At 42.0% G+C, this 22,494-nt stretch overlaps 1 protein-coding gene across 5 annotated transcripts; it reads left to right on the forward strand.

Annotated features, from left to right (window-relative positions):
• The first annotated feature begins 642 nt into the window (after window positions 1-642).
• On the forward strand, window positions 643-22,146 carry gramd4a (GRAM domain containing 4a). Of its 5 annotated transcripts, none has more exons than XM_058077979.1 (20): window positions 643-990; window positions 3,566-3,779; window positions 6,408-6,528; window positions 12,690-12,810; window positions 14,826-14,887; window positions 15,136-15,271; window positions 15,420-15,445; window positions 16,623-16,714; window positions 16,880-16,971; window positions 17,040-17,088; window positions 17,165-17,236; window positions 17,312-17,355; window positions 17,432-17,541; window positions 17,733-17,887; window positions 19,086-19,103; window positions 19,471-19,615; window positions 19,692-19,785; window positions 19,907-19,997; window positions 20,058-20,126; window positions 20,977-22,146. In XM_058077979.1, exons 1-20 carry the CDS (start codon window positions 962-964, stop codon window positions 21,103-21,105), a joined length of 1,869 nt encoding a protein of 622 aa, XP_057933962.1. In that variant the 5' UTR covers window positions 643-961; the 3' UTR covers window positions 21,106-22,146. The 5 variants fall into 5 exon arrangements, with proteins under 5 accessions (XP_057933962.1, XP_057933961.1, XP_057933964.1 ...); XM_058077978.1 differs by having other exon boundaries at window positions 644-990; window positions 15,133-15,271; XM_058077981.1 differs by lacking the exon at window positions 19,086-19,103 and having other exon boundaries at window positions 646-990.
• Window positions 22,147-22,494: the final 348 nt, after the last annotated feature.

Raw genomic sequence — 22,494 nt, forward strand, 5'->3', positions numbered from 1 at the left:
CACATTTCCCCATGTCCTGCGTGGTGGAGATAGGGACTTACTGCTACTTTTTCCAAGTTTCAAGACCAGAATTGTAAGTAGAGCTTGAAAACGCAAACTGGGCTGACTTTTCCTTCAATGGGGGCGTGCAGGGGCGACAAATGGCAGATGTTGCAGGTGGCATCCCTTATGACGAAAGTTCCACGTCTGCGTGGTAATGACTGGCTTTTTCCCGTCTGACAAAGGACTTTTGTCACATATACGCAAACTACAGCAACATTGTCGCACTAACCTACCGGAGGTGATTACCAAGAATGGAGTAAGAACGGAGTCCTTTTTTGAACATTTTATTTCATGCATTTTATCAGGGGAGTTTGGGGTTTTATTGAGTAAAGTACATGCACATATACATACTTCACCTGGTCTTGAATCAGGAGTGTCTAAAATGATGAAGATGCAGAAATGCACGTGTGCAACCAAGAAGAAAAATGGCTTCTTGGTTAAAGTTTGGCATCAAATTCGAGAGATGTTATTTTATCCATTGTGAAAAATAGAATAAAAACAGTTCTCCACTTCAAAGACCATTGTATAAAAAAAACATCACATTTTCTGACCCCATATGATTGAAGCGTCAACTTCCATACGTGCAGATCCGTTCAGCGCTCCACATGACGTCACTTCCGCAGCCCTTCCCTGCCTTTGCGAAATCAACAAGAGGCTAGGCCAGCCAGTAGTGTGTGGAAGCCCCGGGCTAACGGTGCTGATCGAGGCAGCTTACTCTCCCGGGAGGAGGGACACAATTATCCCCCCCTTGCTTCCAGTGTCCGCCACATCAACAGGAGAGAATATTTGACACAAAGTAACGGATGCCATCGTAATGGACTGACCGAAGGGGAGCAGCTTTTCACCGCAATTGTGGCGTTCATTTGGACGTCCTAAGCAGCAGGTGTACTGACGGGAGAAGAAGGCTATCTCAGTGTTCATGAAACTTTGCTACGATTTACGCGCTGGGTAAGACCATAACGGTTTATTATCATTATTGCTATGCATGATTATCTTTATTCATGCTGTTAAATGTGTACTTTGGCCGTGTAGTTCTCTAAGGACATACCGTAGTGTGCTTTAAGGTGGCAACCAATAAACCGCGGATTACTCCATTTTATTGCGTGTATGTTTTTATTAATAATACTAAACCAGGAATCTTAAAATTTGAGCAATTTTAAATAAATATCTGCTTGTTGTGTCGACAGTATACGTTTATTTTCAGCTAGCGGCCTTCTGTTCCGAATATATTTCTGTAAAATGTTCACTTTATAGTTTAAAAAAAGCTCATGTTCTTTATCAGACTGTTACACATTGACATGTTCTGGTGTTGTATATCTTAATTGAATTATTTTAATTCACATTTTAATAACGTTAAATCTTCAGAGGTTAGCCAAAAACAAGTGCAGTTCAGTTGAGGTGGCGCGTTCAAGATCCTCGGACTTCTCGGGTGACCTAACATTCCAAACAATCTACTCCCAACTGATGTTGGAGGGAAAGTTGGGAATACCTGTGGTCTCGGCCACCCCCCCCACTTATATTGTGTGTCAATATTAATTTTTATCAATACTTACATGCCCTGACCTATACGTGCTTTTTCCCAATCGTCTTGAACGCAACTGCCAGCAGTTCATATGCAAAGAAAATCTAACGGCGAGAATCACTTCTGTTCAGAGATGTTGGCACATATTGATTGAATTAGCTGCATAAAAGAAGGGAGCAAAGGTCACCAGCTAATTAAATCCCAATGGATTGCTACACAAACTTTTTACTGTTGTTTCCCGCTATGGAGATCCTTCAACAAATGTGCACGGATATGTAGTTAAAAAGTCCAAAATGTCTGGCTTTGAAGGGTTGTTGCAATAATTATTATTGAAGAGTTAATTCTCCAGGAAGAGCTATTTAAAGGTCATGTTAATCTCTCTCTTTGTCAAAGAATCACCCACAGGACAGCCTGGCTATATTCAGCCCAGATAAGAGAGGATGATCTTGTACACTTTTTTTAAATCCAATTAAAAAAAAATCAAATGCAGAACAAAAATGAGACATTTCAGTTGAACAAGTAATTCCTGTCAGGCCACCATTCTGATTTGGAAGGAAACACACTTGTAGTGATGTCGGCCTACTTATGGGTAGAGCACTTCCTTTTTTATTACAGGCTGTGCGTCACTGGGCTGTAGAGTTCAGTATGGCGCTCATGTTGTGGAGTTTTTACTGTAAAAAGTTGTACAGGCAACAATTTTTGAGCTTGATGTAGTCTTGTACAGTATTTCTACCCCCCCCCCCCACCACACACACAGATTGAGTTGCAAAAAGCAGCAGAAACATCACCATATTAAAATGGAGAAAGTTACAATTCAAAACTTCCATTCAAAAATGCTCAATTCTCTACACCCATTAATCCTTTGTCTGTTGGGATACGTTGTGGTCTTCATTTTTTTCAAACATAAGTCATCTCACTTTATAAGCTTTTAGAGGGACACAATTCAAAACGTCCACTAAAAATGTGCAATTCTATTCCGCAAGGTGTATACATATACGTGTACTATGTTTACTGTGGGAAACCCTTATGATGTAGGACAGGTCTTGCCGTTTATAGCACATAATCCATGAGTTGCTGGGATTGGCTGGTGTAGTGTCTGTGACCCGTATGACCAAAAGTAGCCTCCAGCTACTACAGGCCATTAAACAGATGGACATGGGCTTACACTCACAATCGCTACTATGTAGGAAGCAACAGGGGAGCACTCTGGAAGTTCCTTCTTTAGATTTGTCTGTAGGTGCATCTCCGTTCACGCAAGTGTGTTTTTGAATAACTTCTGCATTTATTCTGTTTTAGGGATCCGATCAAATCACGACTAGTTCGATTAAAGTGACGGAAGAATGACTGGTAGTTTGTTGTCTTCCTTTAGCCTCCTGTGGGAATAAATCAAATCATTTCCAGCTTTTCCAGCTTCAGTTTGAATACATCCAAAGTTACCAGGCGAGTTGAATAGCTTGAGTAGATTAAATATTTATAACATATATATATTTTTCAAAGTCATTTCAATAGGGTTTTATCTGCATTCGTATCTGCAAACTCTTTCCTGTCTTGATGATGTGCATAACTGTCACCTATAGTCCTGCATCATTATGTTAAATTTCACTGAATATGACCCAAATATAGGACGGTATTTATTCCCGAGAAAACTATGTGGGAAAACATAGGTTGTCTTATATGCTGCCTGAAGAGATTTAAACATGCAAACCTACAGGTGGTGCCAAATCACTTTGTCTTTATAATACTATTTGTTTATATGCAGTGTCGTCTTATGCTTTTTTTTTGTTTCCCCCTAATTCATGTCTTCAAATAGTGGTCGTCTTATATTTGGGTACAGTAGTTGTAGTAGTTGCCTATGGGATTTCAATCAAACAAGGCCTACTCGTGTGCCAGACGCTTTAAAAGGATGTGGTTGGGTTACATATCCTATGTATGCTGAACACCACAAAGAACTTCCTTCCCTTTGCAGTGATGGTCTTTGTTGCCATTGTGTCCCTCACGCAGGGTTGCCGTCCGCCATGTTAAGTTAAAGCCCAGGTGCACGGTGTTGACCATGCTCAAGCGCCTGGACAAGATCCGCTTCCGAGGCCCGAGAACGAGAGACGACTTCCCCGAGCTGGGCGAGTCGCCGCCCGCCTCTGACAACGAATGTAGCGACGAGATGCAGCTGAAGCCACGAGCAGCTCCGCGAGACGGCGATGACCTCCTGCGAGACCCTGTAGGTGCCAGAAAAAGAAAATGATTCTCTTTATGGCTTTTGAGCGTTGAAGTTGGTCTTTCGGTGCACTCATGAATTATTCTGCTTGATTATGCAGCTTTGACCTCATACAACGTTCGCGTCGCTGGTAGACGGCAGCACAACAGATGCAGATTCCGACCTTGTTTTGGGGTCCTTAGTGTTTGCTGTTCATACCTGCATAGCCGTGAGGTTATCATAATGCTGCCGTGTTGGGGTCGTCTGATGCAGAGTAGAAAGGAACAGAAGTTGTGCAACAAAAGAAGATAAAATAATTCCATATAGGGATTCAAGTGTCTTGCGTTGTTGTGTATATATCATTTTGAAAAATTAGCGGCTATATATATATATATATATATAATATTAAATCTATTGATTTTAGGTCATTCTTAGATGAATAAATCATTAAAATAACCTTACATTCTACATGTATTAATACATATATCAAAGCATTAAAATTGGTCATATTTTTTCCATTTTATAATGATTCAAATAAAATGTATTTAATTTAATTTTTATTTAGTTGGCTGTGGTTATACTGTGTATGTAGTGTTTAATTGCATGCATACACTTAAAATAAAAATACAATTACATATTTAGAAAGAATCTAAAAGTAAATTTTATGCTTTTTTTATGCTTCCTAATTTTATAATACATTTTATTTTATCATAAAAATGAATATTTTGGGGATTTATATTATATGTTTATTTTAAAAAATACTTTAATTTATTTGCTGCATGTCTTTATTTTATAGTAATTAAGTTAAACGCATTTTTTCATTATTTATGTATAGCTATGGCCCATTCAATTTGTACTGTGTGTGGAGGATGTGGGTTAAACTGTTTGAAGTTTTCATACATTCATATATTTCGTTTGTAATATTTACTATATGTATTTATTTTCGAATACTTAAACTAAACACCTTTTTGTTTAATTTCCATGGCCCTGTGAAGTAGCATGTGTACTGAACTACATGGATCCACTTAAGCTCTGCTCCAGGTCGCTGTCTGTATGACTGAAATGTTGAGTGGTGTTTGCCCACACGAGTGTAGCAGCCCGCTGGGAGAGTGTCGCTCACGTCACCACGGCGATGACTCATACCCAAAAGACCCGAAATAGGCAGCATCGCCCGCCCGCACACACACACACACACCACAGACCTGTTTCCAAAAAAAGCATTCAGTGACATTCAGCGTCTTAAAGCGTCATTATCTCAGTGACGGTCTTCCCTCAATGGTGCTTTCCATTGGATCCACACATGACTTGGCTCGTGTGAAGGGATGCATTCAGGCATGACTTCACTGGGCTCTCCCCCCCTATGCGTTTCTTTCACATCGTTTTGTATCATTTGGAATCATTTTAGTTGCGATGCAGCTCAACGTGAACTTCTTTTCCTGAAAAAGCTGAATTACGAGTTAGAGAGATATTCTCTAACAACAACTGGGGGTGGGCTAATATGCACTGTAGCATGTGCAACTGATCATTACCACCCCTGAGTGGGTTGAACACTCATTATCGCAAAGATCTACAAGTGCACGCTCTTGGGATACACCATAACGTATCCCGCTGGACATCTCACAGATTTTCTCATGCACGCACAATTAGCATCGACGCTGTACTTTATGTACTCTCCTAGAGAATGTTTGCTGAAACTTGACCTTATGTAACCCTCCCGCTGCAGAAGCAGCAGCCGATTGATTGAAAAGGCTGTAAGAGTGGGTGTGAAACGAATTATAATAGCTATTAATATCCCACACCCCTACCACCGGCACTGAACCTCATCAGCTGATGGGTTTGCATCCATGGCATGCCATGACATGGACACTCAAACCTCATAATAGCGCCATTTTTCTATGCATAATAGAAGATAATGGACCAGTTTTATGTAATATAAATCAATTGTACACTCACTCACTCTGTTAATTTTTTTTTAATTGTTTATTATGATAAATATACTATTGTATTTTTCTCAGTATTATGTTTATATTTACATATATATTTTTGTCAATTTTTTAAACTTTCGTGATTTAAAAAAAACTGTTTTTAACTGTTTATTCAGTAATCGACTCCTCACTTTGTCTCTGTTCCACTAAGCTTAGGTTCTCTCCCAAAATGCATTGTCAGGTCACTGCCTGTCTCTCGCTCAGTCTGTGCTGGTTGTTGGCGGGGAAAAGCCACTGCAGTGTGTGTGTTTGTGTGTGTGTCTGTCTGGCTCTTAAAGGACCCTAGTCGAGCAGAGCGTGAGCATCTTTTCATTTAGGCTTTCTCTTATTTTGTGTCCCACCTTTACTCCCTCCCTCCCTTCCTTCCCTCTGCATCCCTCATTCTTCTCGTCGTCATCATCTCCGATCGTTGCTAGTTGTGTGTCTGTCTGCAAGTGTCACGAGTCATCACTGTAGTCAGGAGAGGGAGGGATTCCTCCTGTCCTGCTCCAGCTGGAACGAAACCAGGAAAGAGGAAACGTGGGTGTGAGTCATGCATAGTGTGTGTGTGTGTGTATGTTAAAGCACGTGAGGCATCCCTGCTGGAGCTTTTGTAATGTTAGGATGTTCACTGTGAAGTCAACCAAAGTGACTGATGCCGCATTTTTTCTCCTTTCTGTGCACACAGGCTGGTTCGGGGTCTCCCATCATGGCAGCGGCAATCCAGGACTTCCAGAGGTCGGAGTCAGACCGACTCAATGAGGTCAAAGGTCACTTGGAAATTGCCTTACTGGAGAAACACTTTCTACGTAAGTATAGGGACGCACAGAGAACACACTTGTCGTGAGTTGAGCCTTCTTTCCCGTCATACTAGCAAACTGTGATAAGTCATCTTATTTGTAGTTTTTTTTGGTCCTGAAAATACACTTAAGGTGTCACGACACACTCAGGTCACAAGACGAGACAATACACAAGACTGGGTCTATGACAGTGAGACCGGATTTTAACATTAATTTTAAGAAAAGTACAGTGAAAAAATATGACAATATATTGCAATCTATTACTGTAATTTGTACTACATTACACTCCTCTGCACTCTGTGTGTATGCTAGCGGCCCCGCCTCCACCCATTGAGACCAAGAGACTATGACCTGGTCAGAATTGGCGAATGAGCAAACAGGAGTCCATCCATTCATTTTCTACTGCTTATCCTCACTAGGGTCGTGGGGGTATGCTGGAGCCTATCCCAGCTGTCTTTAGGCAAGAGGCGCGGTACACCCTGGACTGGTGGCCAACCAATTGCATGGCACATATAGACAAACAACCATTCACACTCACACAACAGAGGAGTTATGATGATAAATTTAAGACACCAGTAATATTCCAAAAACGAGACTGGAAGAAGAGGGGTGGTCTTACATCTCGGTAAATAAGATGCGACAGCAATGAAGCCAGCTACCCTAATTTCCAATGTACAAGCTGCGACTTTTTTCGCACTCCTCGAAACCCGAAGCTGATACAGTGATGCAGCTAATGTGGTTGCGATTTGGTCTTGCGACATCTTGTGTGCTTCGGAGCAGTCATTTTGCGCTTCATGTGCGCGCCCTCATCATGGAGAACACGTGCAGAGGTCTCAGGTCAAAGGTGATGGATTTAGTGGCTTTTTCTCGGGTCTTCATGTGAATCCTGGCAGTGGGGAGTAGTGTCGGGCGGTCTACTGTTACGGGCGAGTTTTGGGGGGCTGGACTGCTGTGTGTTGCAACTGTTTTATGTTAGCAGTCCGGGATGGTCCACCATTATTCTAATATTCGGTGTGCCAAGTTGGCAATGCACTGTTGCCATGGTTACAACAGGGATGCAATTTTCCTTATTGCAACATGTAAGAATGAAATTGCATCATTCCTTCCAATATTCCTTGAACTAGTTATTATGGAGTACGAAAGCTAAAACCCAGTACTGTTGCGCCATGCATGCACGTTGACAGTATCGTGTTGGCGTGTAATGGACTTTGACGCTTCTCAACCCCCTCTCCCCCCCACCGCTCTCTTTTCATGGCATCACGTCTATTAGAGGGAGAGAGAAAGGCATGGAGTGTGTGAAAGAGAGAATACCTGCAGGCTATGTCCTCTGCCTTAATGCCTCCACTGGAGCTAAAAGAGCCAGATTTATTATCGTGCTGTCAAGATGCCATGAGCTTCCCCCACCCTCGTCGTCAACATCCTCCTTCTATTCCTATTCCTTCTGCACAGTTTTCCGCTTTCCATGCCCTTGCTTTTTGTCCATCACAGATTGTCAGAGATATCGCAAACACACACAGCGTAGTGGTGGAAATGTCATAGCAGTTCCAGCAAAGATGGCAGCCGCATGACATTTAGGGGAAGAATTGTGAAAGGGTAGCGGTACCTTAAGGTTTTATGGTATGTTTTTTCTTGGCGCCCTGCTTGTGTTTTCATTGTGTACTCTATGAATTTATTTTACATGCTGTATGTTGTTCTGGGGACCATAATATCGGAAAGCGAAGGACTGGAAGTGCTAGACTTCTCCCTGCACTGTTATTATTATGTTGAATGGGATGTCATTGTAATATTATTACATCACCAAATGGCTAATATGCAATATACTGTAAAAATGCTCCACATGACAGGAGCCTTATGTTGTTATTTTTTTTTTTCCAAGAACGTACTACAAAAATATGTAGTACTACCTAGTAGTACTACATGTAGTACTACATACTAATATGTAATACTACCTTCAATATGACAGGAGTGTTCTGTTTTATAAGAATCTACTACAAAAACATGAATCAAAGATCCTGTATATGACAAGAGGACTCTGCATTTATTCAGGACCCCCTGCAAATATGCTTGTCAAAGATCCTCTATATGACAGGAGCATTCTGTTATTTCTTTTAAGGGCCTACTGCAAAAACGCCAGTCAGAGATTCTCTCTGTGACAGGAGCGCTCTGCTGTTTTTAATGACATACTGTAAAAAAAAAAAAAAAAACGCCAGACAAAGATCCTCTATATTGTGGTGCTTTTAGGAATCTAAAGCAAGGTGAGAACTGAACTGGGCCAGCCTGATGTCACTCACGGGTTGGATTTGGCCCCATGGGCTGAAGAGCTCTGGTGTACTTATTAAATACAGTACATTAAAATAAGGATTACACACTATATCCTTTTTTTTGAGACACAGAAAAGAGGTATGATTTAAATTAGCTCTTCTTCTTCCTACTCCTTTTTGGTCATGACTGATACAACCAAATGAAGTAGTTCAGTGTAACTTTGTTGGCAGGTGCCATTGACTTAACGGGATTAGCAAGCAAAAGATGTATTGTAGCATGACATTCGGTATTTAGACCAATGCTTTTTGGATGTAGAGGTGTAGGCGTACTCCCTGTCTGTTTCACACTTTCCTAAAATAACACTGGTACCCACGCTGCATGCAAAAACTAACAACATGTATTGTGTTCTGCCCCTCCACCGGACGTACAAGTTTCCATTCCAGATGGTGTCTGCGTGTGCGGACACTGTGACCCTTGCCCCTCCTATCCGTGGCATACATTGTGATTAACCAATGCTATTCTGGGGGATCTTCATTGGTTCATATGTATTGGATTTAGTTTCCATGAGTTGTATCAGGCTTGGTTAAGGTCTACATTACAAATCTAGGTTCAGATGTCTCACTGTGGGGAGCCATCACTCTTTCTTTCCCTCGGGTAGCGTGCTTCTTGTTTCCTTCCTCTTCCTAACTCTCCAGTGATTGTCCTGAGACATGGTTAGATGTGTCCAAACACCCACAGTCTATTTCTGCTCAAGGTGGTTTCCTTTCAGGAGGTATTTTGTTCCTTCCACTTGCTATATATGGTCCAACTGGGGGCCTTGAGTTGAATATAAGCAAACGTATGTAAGGATACATACAGTATATGTCGGAATTCATGCCGGCAGCACCAGCTATTTACACAAACATTTTGAAGATGTTTGTAGCTGAACAACTGAACATTTATGCCTATTTTTCTGTCTCTAATGTTTCACTTGCCTTGTTGATGCCTTTAGCTGTGTTGCAAAAGATCTATATACATATTGGTGTGTATGAGACAGAGACTGCGAGAGTGATGGCGGTGTTGCAAGAGCAGATTTGAAGGCAAAATTATCAAGGATTGAAGGTCATTGCGAGGGGAGCATGCCAGGCCGCCCGCACTATACTGACTGACTGATCAATACGGTGTCCTCGCTGTTGTCCTACTTTATGCTGGGAAGAAAAACAAACACACGACATAGCCGCCCTCCTGCAGTAGCGCATCATAGCATAGGCGTGGAGACAGCCAGACGAGCACAGTCTAACCTTCCTTCTTGCTCAACATTGCATTATGCAACTCTTGTTGCTATACTCGCGAAAGCTTTTTCTTTTTCTTTGCCTATGAAAGCTGTGTTGTTCTTTTTCCCAACTGATAAAGACTCCTGGAGATAGTGATTAGGCGATGAGCTCTTGTGGAGAAAGACTGTGAAACTAAGGGAGCAAATTGGAATGTAGGTCGCTGGGATGGCCAGGAACCAGTTGACAAGTGACAAGGAAGCGTACGTTATAGTTGTTCTGCAAACAAACAGAAGGAGAGGCCATCATGCATTAGTTCCATGAACTTGTTGACCGTTCTTTTGATGAAAAGAACCATTGTCCTCACTGGAAAGACTCCCACAGTAGTTTTTCCCTTTTTGTTTTTCCCTTTTGAGTTCTTGAAAAGTGATTTGCTCAGCGTCCACTGTGGACACGCCAAAACCATACCAACATACATAAAGTATAGTACATGAGCATGTGTCACACTTTTCAGATTCCAGTCCCTCTTATGGCGCAAAGCCCCACCTCTCGCTACCTCCAGTGCCCCCCTCTCCTGTATTTGCCCAAAGCCTAATACTCTCAGTCCAGCCCCACTTGCTGACCACTCTCATTGTCTGCAAACAGAACAGCCTTCTGTGTTGCAACGGACCTACCAAGCAGCCCTTGCAACTAAATTATGACAGCTCTTAAGTAGTTTTGAGGTCTAGGAGGCCAACCTGCAGCCGTGGCTCAAATTCAAGACAGGCACAAAGCGGCCTCGCTGCCGGGCCGCTCCTGCTCGAGCATCCCGACGACCGGGCGGCTCCGCAGACGGATGGGGGTGTGCAAGGTGGACGACTTCAGCTTTGACAGCTTCGATCTGCTGTATAGTGGAGCTGTCGATAGGTTGAGGAGTCACAAAAGTAGCGGCAGCCTAAGTAAGTAGTATTGTTATTGTAAATAATATCATTACGGATTACGAGGAAGCAGACACATTTTTATGCATTTTCATCAGTAATCTGTCTATTCACTCGTCTTTGCGGTCTTGTCATTGGCCAATGTATAAAACAAAGACAAGCATAGCATCAAATTAAAACCACTAAATGAATACTGACAAGCTTAGACAGTTTGTTTTCCAGAGAAAATATGAGAATAATGTGGTCTGATGTGAGTGGGTGACAGGTGCAGCATGTTTTTTTTTTTTTTCCCCACATAGGAGAATGGCAACGTCGTCTTACACCATGGAAAGTTCCTTTTCATTTGAATCCGCTAAGATGAAACAAGCAACATCTCCCCGCACACAACAAATATTGTTGCGTGCCACCAACTTTCACTCTCGTGATGTCAGAGTAAAATAACTTTGATTGTATAGTATTCAAAGAAAAAAAAGCACCTCATTTGCTGTAGCTATTTACAAAAGTATTTCTAAAACATGTCTACTAACTACTGACTAGCGTAAAGCTTTCATTCATCACTTTTAGAGTTTATTTATGACTATATCAGCGATTTGGTGTCAAATATGAATAGTAGATAACAGAGAAACCGGAGTTCAACAAAATAGACTCGTGGGTCGCACTAGACTCTTTAAGATAGTGCCCCAGGATGAAGCCTTTTGCGTATACGAAAATATAGAAGACTTCAGTCTCATTTTTGAAGCAGAACCGTGGTGTTGACAGTGTGATTAACACATGATCAGAGCCTCTGCGGAACAGAAAAAAGCAACTGACTCATTGAGACTTCCTGTACTGCAGTGCTTCTCAAATAGTGGGACGGGTCCCCCTGGGGGGAGGCGTGAGAGGCATGGAAGGCTTTCAATATTAGCACAGACCATGAATTTGTCGTATTCAGTTTGACTCTTAAGTACGCTTGTATACTTCACTGTTCTCCATTTTGCTGGTTTCAAGTTCTGGTTCAATGTGTACAATGCAGGTGAATAAATAGATAAACATTTCTTTCCACCCGCAGGGGCATAAAATAAATAATTGAAAATAACTGAGAACCACCGATCTACTATATCACACGTCTCCTTTAATACAGCATTAAGCTGCCATATTGTTTTGTTGAATGGCGGTTTTAGTGCAGGTTAGGACCACTGAGTGCATCATCACTGCGGATAGCTAATTTCCCTAATAGGTTTACTGATGACTGTAGCCCTCCTGGCACTGGTACGCTAGCCAGGGCTAAGCTGCTTAGCACATAGAAACCTTTGGCCGACCTTTAACCCCAACATCTACTGTATACAAACCTATTCAGTGTTGTATCAACACAAGGCTAAGATTTGCAGCATATACACAACTGCAGCAACACCGTTATGTTAAGTTGAAGGAATAAAAAATTCTGCCCATATCAAAGAGGGACTTTTTCCCTCTATTGCCCTCCGTCCTTTAAATATTAATGTGTCCCTTTAGTCGGGGGACAAAAGGACTGGGAGGAAATACAGCTGATGTTGCAACCCTGCTACACAAAGTCCTGACACCTGAGACCGTTCGATGCTGATGGACAAGGTGGACGAGTGGGTCAGAGCTGAAGGTGAAAGACGGAAACGAGGGCGATCAGCGTGTGAACTGATTGTTCTCTCTGAGTTGTTTTGTCAAGATGTTCAAAGCAAGTTTACTGTACTCATGCCCGAGCCTCATCCTCCTGCATTGTCTTTTCCAGAGGAGGAGCTGAGGAAGCTGCGCGAGGAGACCAATGTGGACTCCCTGCGACAGGAGCTGGAGAGAGAGCGGAGCAAGCGCCTCGACCTGGAGCACAAGATGGGCGATGTGCTGAAGACCAGGTAAAGCCCAGAGAGGAGCCCAGGGACTCCCTCCTATATTACACACTACACTTCCTCATGCTATTGAATGAGAAAGTGTGTCCAAACTTGTACATGAAGTGGAAGCCGCACTGACTACAATATAAGACTGTCCTTTGACGGGAAGAAAAGCTTGGACTCGCTTGTGGTGACATAGTTTGACCCCGCCTGTTAATCTCTAGATCTAGGTCTTTCTTTCGTTTTCACACTTTTTCTAGCGGGGAAAAATACTTTATAGTATTTTCAGTATCAAAATGAAAGTACTCCAACAGCTTTAGAAGGAACTCCACATGTGGGAGATACGGAGTTAAAACGTACGCCAATGACAAAGTGGCATTTTGGAACCATTCATTCATTCATTCATTTTCTACCGCTTATCCTCACAAGGGTCGCGGGGTGCTGGAGCCTATCCCAGCTGTCTTCCGGCGAGAGGCGGTGTACACCCTGGACTGGTCGCCAGCCAATCACAGCGCACATATAGACAAACAACCATTCACACGCGCATTCATACCTGTCGCCAATTAACCTAGCATGTTTTTGGAATGTGGGAGGAAACCGAAGTACCCGGAGAAAACCCACGCATGCAAACTCCACACAGAGATAGCAGAGGGTGGAATTGAACTCGGGTCTCCTAGCCGTGAGACCTGCACGCTACCACTCGTCCACCGTGCAGCCCATTTTGGAACCTTTATCTCACTGTGTGTACTGTGTGTACAGTTTTGTGCAAGGTTGTGTATTTGTGTGCGAACAGATGATGCTTGACGGGCCCGCCAATGGGAAATTCCACAGGTCCTCGCCAAGTGATTACCGGCACAGAAACGTGAACTTAAGCGCGCCAAAGACACTTCCCGCATTAATCCCTCGTCGGAAAGATGTGGGCTGATAGTAAACACCGTGCATGAACCCAATGAGTAAAGCGGCAAAGCCCGGTGCCTAAAATTAGAACCCTCCGGTTACCCTGGGAAGTTTCCATGTGTAAAGAGAATGGCCGTAGTTAAATTTAGTCACAAACTCTGTCAGACTGCAGTGTCCTAGATACAGCTGACATTGTGCTGGAAATTGACGGGACTCTACCGGCACATTGAACACTATGGCTGCCTTCATATCACAGAAGGTAATACAGAGTTGAATCTGTTGCATTGGTAGCCCAAGCAACACACAGAAATACAACAGAATATGACAAATTCAAAGGTTGGAATGATAAATAATTGCATGAATCCTCAGGCATTTTATACATTGTGCTTATGTACCAACACACCCACACAACTAAATCATGAATAATAAATAATCATGTAGAAAACAAGCCAAAAATCCTTATTGAAGGACCAGTTAATAAGATGAAAAATACCTGTCAAAATAGCGCATTAACTAATTTATTTGATTAATTATGTTACAATTTCTAGCGTCATTAAAGCATATGCATCAATCTCAGGCCCGGGGGCCAAATCCGGTCCACGGAACTGTTTGAAAATTAGCCCACCTCACAGACCTTATCAAACAAAGCGCCTTCAGCTATCTGCAGAATTAAGCGCCTCCTCCAGTATGAGCTACTCTCCTGACATTTTAATTGGAAAAGTAGAAACAATATCATGTATGGCGTGAAATTCACCACCATTGTTCATAAGGGTGCCACATTCAGACCAAAATATTTTAACCAGAGCCAGCTAAAACGGCAGCACTTTAACTATTACACCCGATCTGTACAAAATACCACCTTCAAGATGCATAAGAGTCAAAAGTTATCATTGTAACTACACCAAGGCATGCTGGGAAATGCATCATCTGCCCATTCCTCAAACCTACACTAACTGAAACTGCAAACTCTTATTATTTCATCTGTGTTTTTGGGGAGATTCTAATTCGTCACGGCAGCAAATGGGAACTTTTCGATGATTTCAAAGTGAAAATGAATACACGTACTTGTCACAATGCAACTCCACTATGGGGAAGTGAAAGTGATGTGTTTATTGTATTTGTTTTTTTTCGATTTCACTCAGGCTGGAAGATTCTCCGCCACAACCGCCCCGAAAACAACAGTCACCTTCTAATAATGGAACAGGTGAGCCCCCAGGGGGGGATGGTGGGTGACAAGAATAGTCCAAGTGGGACAAACAGGAAGTGGGAATGTTTGTCAGTGTTGAAGGGCTGCAAAGGATCAAAGTCATTAACACTATGTTGGCGCACAATAGTCGACTGGTCTTTCTAAAAAAAAAAAAAAAAAAAAGGGGGAGGGTGTCTATTTTTATCATTGACCTCCAGTAACTTGTGAAAATGTATGTGATGACAGATTCTACTGTTTTGCAGCAGATAAGCAGCAGAAGGAGGTGTGGAGCTCGCGGCTGCAGAAGTGGCTGTACGAGCGCTTTGGGGTTTACATCGAAGACTTTCGCTTTCAGCCGGAGGAGAGCACGGTGGAGGCCGAGGAACCACTAAGTGCTAAAAGGTGGGAACGAGCTATACCGTGAAGTGTATGTCATCGAGTATTGATCCTCACGCAGACCGCAATCGCATTTATGGTCACTGACGTCACAGTCTTTGTCATAGAGTGCATTGGGCATCATTTAAGTTTGTGTGTTTATCTTCCCGTCTAGGTTGACAGAAAACATGAGGCGACTCAGTAAGTACTCACAACAGGAAGCAAATACATCTGCCTTGTTCATTTGCATGTGTTGCTCTGTAGCTTAGACATGCAACTCCATTCTCCGGAAATATAAATTAAACTCTCATCATTTTTAATTAAGAATGTTGTCTCATGGAATTGTATCGATCTTGTGCTCAATTCAACAAGAGTCTCTTGTGTCAGCAGCATGTATTTCACCACTATATTAGTTCTACTTGGTTGCCCCCCCCCCCCCCCCAAGTTTGGGTGCTGGAAGATTTGCAACTAAAAGAGTTGGCAGAATAGTTGGAAGCCATTGGAGTAAGGTTCCACAAGCTGGGGGAATTACCTCATCTGGAGTGAGGTTCCACAAGCTGGGGAAATTAGCGCGTCTAGAATAAGGTTCCACAATCTGGGGAAATAAGCGCGTCTGGAATAAGGTTCCACAAGCTGGAGGAATTGGCGCATCTGGAGTGAGGTTCCACAAGCTGGGGAAATTAGCACGTCTAGAATAAGGTTCCACAATCTGGGGAAAAACTAAGCGTGTCTGGAATAAGGTTGCACAAGTTGGGGGAATTAGCGCGTCTGGAGTAAGGTTCCACAAGCTGGTTGAATTAGCGCATCTGGAGCAAGGTTCCACAAGCCAGGGGAATTAGTGCATTTACATTTTGGTTACCTTTTGTAGCATCTTTAACGTGCTCATATGAGGTCTTAAAGTTTATATTTACTTTTTGAATATTACTTTTTTTTATATATTTACTTGATCAAAGTTATCAAAATTTGTATATTATTTATTATTATAATTCAAGTAAATAGATTGAATTAAAATAAAATATTTATATTAGTTTTTTCTTTATTAGTTTATTAGTTATTCCTTTAATTTTCCCTTTAATTAAAGATTAAGTTTTTAAAAGATTTTTTAAAGATTAAGTCATTATATTATGACTTCTAAATGTTTTTAATATTTTACATAATTGCTATTTTTAGTGCTATTTCTTCTCTTCATATTATGACTTTATTTTATTTTAATAGTTTTGATTATTGTAAAATGATGTTGTTGTTTTCTCTGTTTTCTTGTTTTTTTGTATTCTTACAATACAAAACAAAAAACATCCGCAAGCCATAAATGGCCCCCCGGGGGCACACTTTGGACACCCCTGTATTAGACTGTTAAATATGGCTCTTACTGTTTCAGAGCGAGGAGCCAGGCCCGTCACCAACTTTTTAAGGAACCTCTCCGCCTTATCCAATTGGCACTCTGTATACACCTCAGCTATTGCCTTCATTGTGAGTATTATTGCATCGCTCAACACCATACAATAGCATTGATACACAGTATTGAATATTATTGTGGTGCTTCTGATGTTTAGCATTCTGGTTAGTAACAATGTTCATAAGCTGCCCTGGCATTGTAACAATAAATAAACCTCATTGTTGTTGGTTTTGTTGCAGATATACATGAACGCTGCTTGGCACGGCTGGGCCGTTCCTATGTTCCTCTTCCTGGCCATCCTGCGCTTGTCCTTAAATTACCTCATTGCTCGGTAATCAGTCAATAGAAGCAAATAAATGTGTGTTATATTGTTTTATATTATCGTCTGCCGTTTTCCAGAGGTTGGAGGATCCAGTGGAGCATTGTGCCTGAGGTCTCTGAGCCGATGGTACGTGTAATATAGCGACATTACATGGTGCATGTGTGCCTACTGTATCGTTGTGACCCCTGTTTGTGCTCTGCAGGAGCCTCCAAAGGAAGACCTGACCGTGTCGGAGAAGTTTCAGCTCGTACTTGACGTGGCACAAAAAGCACAGGTTCATATTAGCTCTGAGGGGGAAAAAATAACTATGTGATTAATAGTTGTTGACGCACCGCTTTTCTTCTTCCAGAACCTCTTTGGCAAAATGGCGGATGTTCTAGAGAAGATAAAAAAGTAAGTCGTGTCGGAAACATTCTGCTCATGTACATTTAAATAGGCTGATCATTGCTCGTTTTCTTTTCCGTGCCAGCCTCTTCATGTGGGTGCAGCCGGAGAGCACCCGAAAACTTTACATCTGCCTGTGGGTGGCTTTCATCACTTCCTGCGTCCTGCCCTACAAGCTGATGGGCTTCATGATTGGTATGGGCGTTATCCCTCCGTCATGGGCCCCACAAATTAATGAATGCATGCACATCGATTCATTCCAGTACACACAAACAAATGCATTCATACAGCAATCCATGCATGCAGTCACCACGCAGCTGCTGGCTTGCCGGCATGCATGTCTAATATTGTCCTGGATTGTCTCATATTCCTGTGTATCTCTGTAGGCCTGTACGCCGGCATCAAGTTCTTCATCATAGACTTCCTCTTCAAGAGCTGCCCGAAGCTGCGCGACAAGTATGACACCCCCTACATCGTGTGGAACAGCCTCCCTACAGACCCCCAACTCAAAGAGCGGACCAACGCCACTGTGTCACGGCGGGTAAGAGTCGCCTCGTTCGTCTGGGGCTTCTTCTCGCTCTTTCTCACACAGAGAAACGCTTTGTGGCGCGAAATATGCCTAATGCAGGATTATTTCTACAGTCGCTAATGCCAAAAGCTGACATTTAATCAGGTGCGTACCTGTTCCAAGGCTTTGTAGTTGCATCACAATCCGTCTACACAAAGGTCCGAGCCAGCTTTGAGTTACGCAATTCATGAAAGGCGAAGATCTCTTTTATTTTAGTATTTAGTATCGTATTTAAAATGCCTAAGAAGGTGATCATGTCCATTTTAAAGATGACATCACACGACCCTCGATGGGAACAGGCATTAAAGATGTCAACGGTATTGGCTCAAATGTACGTTTAAACAAATCATGACATTTAACGCTTAATAATTGCTGTTTTTTGCATAGATTTTTAAAAAATATGACAGTATATAACAATAAATATGCAATGAAATCAATACTCATTAACATCTAATTTGGATTGTAAACACGACAGGTATTAAATATAAAATGTAATCACTAATATTTTAAATAAATACAGTATTAATGGAAGCCTTTTTTTCCAACACGTGACTATATATAGGAATAGCCATTAAATAAAACAAAAAATTATGGCTTTTGAATTTATTTTATTTAAAAAAAAAAAAGAAATTTCAAGCCTTAGTTTAGTTTAGTCTGTATTTTAAAATATAATTTTGAAATATGTAGCACACGAAAATTTACATCAGAAATGAATATGAATTAAATGTATTTAATAATGTAGGAAATAAAATAGTGAACAAATTTTTGTTATTAAAAAAGTAATTATTCTGATACAGCGAAAAACATCTGTTGAGGGCATTATGGAAGGAGTAACACGCTAATTTCCCCATCCTGGGAACCTCACTCCATTCAGGTGTCGACTTTTGTTTCTAAATAGTTACCATTTACTTTCTGTATCAGCCAACTAATCAATCAGGCGTGTTCTTCTTGATAAAACAATGTTAGGTTCAATGCAATAGCAACAGTGCCAGTCCACTACTGCCCCCTGTTGGCAGACCTATGACAATATCATCATCATCAATGATGCATCAAAGGTGCCAACCTTCATGCTGAGACCTGGACATCAGAGACTGCGCACGTTTGTGTGTGTGTGTTTGCTGTGGCATCTGTCACAGGTGTCCTCTGTTCTTTCTGTCTCTCTGTCTCTCAGCTCTCTGCCACAGAGAAGGTAGGGTCTTTGGTGTGTCTCCCTCTGGTTCCTCCACCGTGCCCGGGTGTGGCACGATGAGAGAATGGATCAAACAGTCGGGCTTGCCTCTTGTGGTCCTCAAGCATGACGTTTGCATCCATTCTCATAGATTGCTTGATGAAGACAAGTGGCCCGTAGAGTCACACCATATTAGGTCCTCCCCGTCCTACAGTCGTATGTAGTGTGTGACCCCAAATGGTTGATGTCCGCTCCTACAACCTACCACCTAGACAGAATTCAAAAGATGTTTTTATTTAGACAATTTTAGACATAGAATATCAGTTCATCTCTTCTTTTCTGTTTGTCACCTTTCTGTCGTTTTTGTCTTCCGTTTTACGTCTTTTAGGTGCAGCCCGTGGCTTCTCGAGGCAGCCTGGCCGCCGTGCCATGCGGCGTAAACCGAGAAGAGGAGACAGGCCGCTCCCACAGCACCAAAAAGGGAGCCTTCCACGAGATCTTCAACCTACCAGAGTTGGAGCGCCCTCTCGCCGGTATAAATGCAAAAATAACCTTTGGCAAAAATGTCACATTTTTAGGACTCACAGTTGTGTATTTTTGTGTTGTCAGTGTGTGAGAACGGCTGGCGGTGCTGCCTCATAAACAGAGACAGGAAGATGCCCACAGACTACATCAGGAACGGGATGCTCTACGTCACAGAGAAGTAAGTGGAACATCTCTCAAAGGAACTTTTTTCTTTTTTTTCCCCCCTCTCATCAAAGTGCTGCAGAATAGAAGTTTGTGAATGTCACCCTCTCTCTCTCTCTCTCTCTTTTGTCCTACAGTTATTTGTGTTTCGAGAGCTCCAGCTCTAGATCGGGCTCCTCCAAGAAGAATAAAGTCATCAAGCTAGTTGACATCACTGACATACAAAAGGTAGCAAAATATAACATGGAATCAAGGCACGATCAACATTTTATGTCTTACTTTTTGCAGTACAAGGTGCTGTCTGTCCTACCAGGGAGTGGAATGGGCATCTCCATAGCAACACCTTCCACTCAGAAGGTACCAACACACCCTTTTTGGATTTTTTTCTCCCTGCACAAATACTAACATTATAAAATATCTGGTTTAAAAATGCGTGCTTTAAATCACCAAGTCAAGTTTAGAATTTTAGCACTTCCTACCAAAAAACATAGGCCTCACAGCTAGAAGACCTGTGTTCAATTCCACCCACGGCCATCTCTGTGTGGAGTTTGCATGTTCTCCCCGTGCATGCATGGGTTTTCTCCGGGTACTCCGGTTTCCTCTCACATTCCAAAAACATGCTAGGTTAATTGTTGACTCCAAATTGTCCATAGGTATGAATGTGAGTGTGAATGGTTGTTTGTCTATATGTGCCCTGTGATTGGCTGGCCACCAGTCCAGGGTGTACCCCGCCTCTCGCCTGAAGACAGCTGGGATAGGCTCCAGCACCCCCGTTAACCCTCATGAGGATAAGCGGTAGAAAATTAATGAATAAATGAATGAAAATACACACTCTTGTCCCAAGCCCCACCCATCCACTACATTTTGTGGAAATTGGTTGAATACTTTATTCTTATTGAAAGGTCATTGTACAGTAATCCCTCATTTATCAGAGTGGTTTCCAGACTTGATTGTGATCAGGGAATTCCTGATCTCAGCATATGAAATCTGTTTACCTTTTTAAATAGGGTTTTTAACATTGTTAGAGCTTTCTAGACATGAAATAGCACCCCTATAGTCACCTTTACACTCCTATTACCCAATATAAGAGACGATGTGACAGAAAATAAGCCAAATTAGACATGAATAAAACAGAACGGACTCACACGTTAAAACTGAGAGCTTTCACGATGCTTCAAAGCCAAGCTTTGCCTCTCCTGTCCTCCAGCCGCTGGTGTTCGGCGCCATGATCCACCGAGACGAGGCGTTCGAGGCCATCTCCACGCAGTACACCAAGATGGTCACCACCAGCAAACCACCGGCCGCCACTGCCGCCGCCTCCACCGGCGAGCTGTAAACACCTCGCTGGGACCTTCAGGCGTCACTTCCTGTTGGCCTATGGACTTTTTTTTTTTAGTGTTTATCAAGAGGGGGCTGGTCCCTCCTCGGTCACCTGACTGCGTCCCTTGTGTCGTACGTATGTGTGTGTGCGTGTGTTGCATGTGTGGCAAAATAGTCTTCAACTGTGATTATTTTTCTGCTCTCCAGTGATGTGATTCCACGATATCATGAACAACAACTGGAGCTTTATAATATAGCATCAATGACGGCATTTTTTTTGTGCAAATGTGAACTATGTAGCTTATTTTTCCTCCATATTTGCCTTTTCTTTACATGTTTGGACTGACTGTGTGAGGGGGGGAAAAGCACAACACTGACAGAGAACATCTCACGTGTCATGGTAAACAGCACAACGTGGTACGACATAAGCGGCAAAACATTCTCCCGCACTTTATTACCTTTCAAGTCCAACTGGAATCTTGCAGAAGTACTCTTTTTTTAAGGAATTGCTGTTCAAATCAAATCACTTCTGGTCAGGTGATCTTGCCCCCGTCCCCATTTTCATGATTAGCTTTATGGGAAGAGAGTAAAGCTGGTCTTAACTCCCTTTTTGTGTAGACTGCCAAACTCCAGCACACTGCATAGGAACAAAAAAGGCCTTGACATTTTAATATTTATTATTTTCCCCAGTCAAGTCAGTTGGAAATGTCAGGTTTACCTCTTCAAGCTGCATACATCTTTTATCATTTTGAAATGAAAAATCAACATGACCGGGTATGAAATTGCCTCACATAAGAGCGATTGACCGGTTCAAACAATGTTTTTTTTTGTCTTAAACGCTTTTGACCTGTCGCCTTTTTTCTGTAGTCAGTTTTAAATGGAAAAAGCACAGAATGTATCTTATTTTTTCCTCCGTTTTTTTTTTTTTTTGCCAAATCTGCCATATTCTGCCTAAGCTCATGTTTACATGATTATATTTATCTCTTTTCAGTTTGAATTCCTGTGCGTTTTGGAATAATGACGACTGTTCCTCATTAAATACTCTGTCCACGCTTTCTATTGGCTTACATGACTCGGTCACATGACGCTTTTAACCAATAGGAAAGCAGGAGAAAATTGCAGCTAAAAAATTTGAATTTCCACGTTCCATTTTGTTTATTGGTTATTTTCACTATTTATAGACAAACTAAGTATCACCTCTCATTTTAACCACTGTGACTTGTCCAGAATATTTTTAATGGCATAAAACCAGTGCGCACCTAATTCTGCAAGGCACTTTAGACGAAATGCCCCTTTTGCTGTCACACTGATTTCTTATTGTCTAAATGTTGAATGTACAGTTTGCCTCACTTTAGAGGAGAGCCAAAAGGCTGCAAAACAACTTCATGTGACATTAAAAAAGTCA

Source organism: Doryrhamphus excisus, chromosome 7, assembly GCF_030265055.1.
Source record: "Doryrhamphus excisus isolate RoL2022-K1 chromosome 7, RoL_Dexc_1.0, whole genome shotgun sequence".
Lineage (NCBI taxonomy): Eukaryota > Metazoa > Chordata > Actinopteri > Syngnathiformes > Syngnathidae > Doryrhamphus > Doryrhamphus excisus.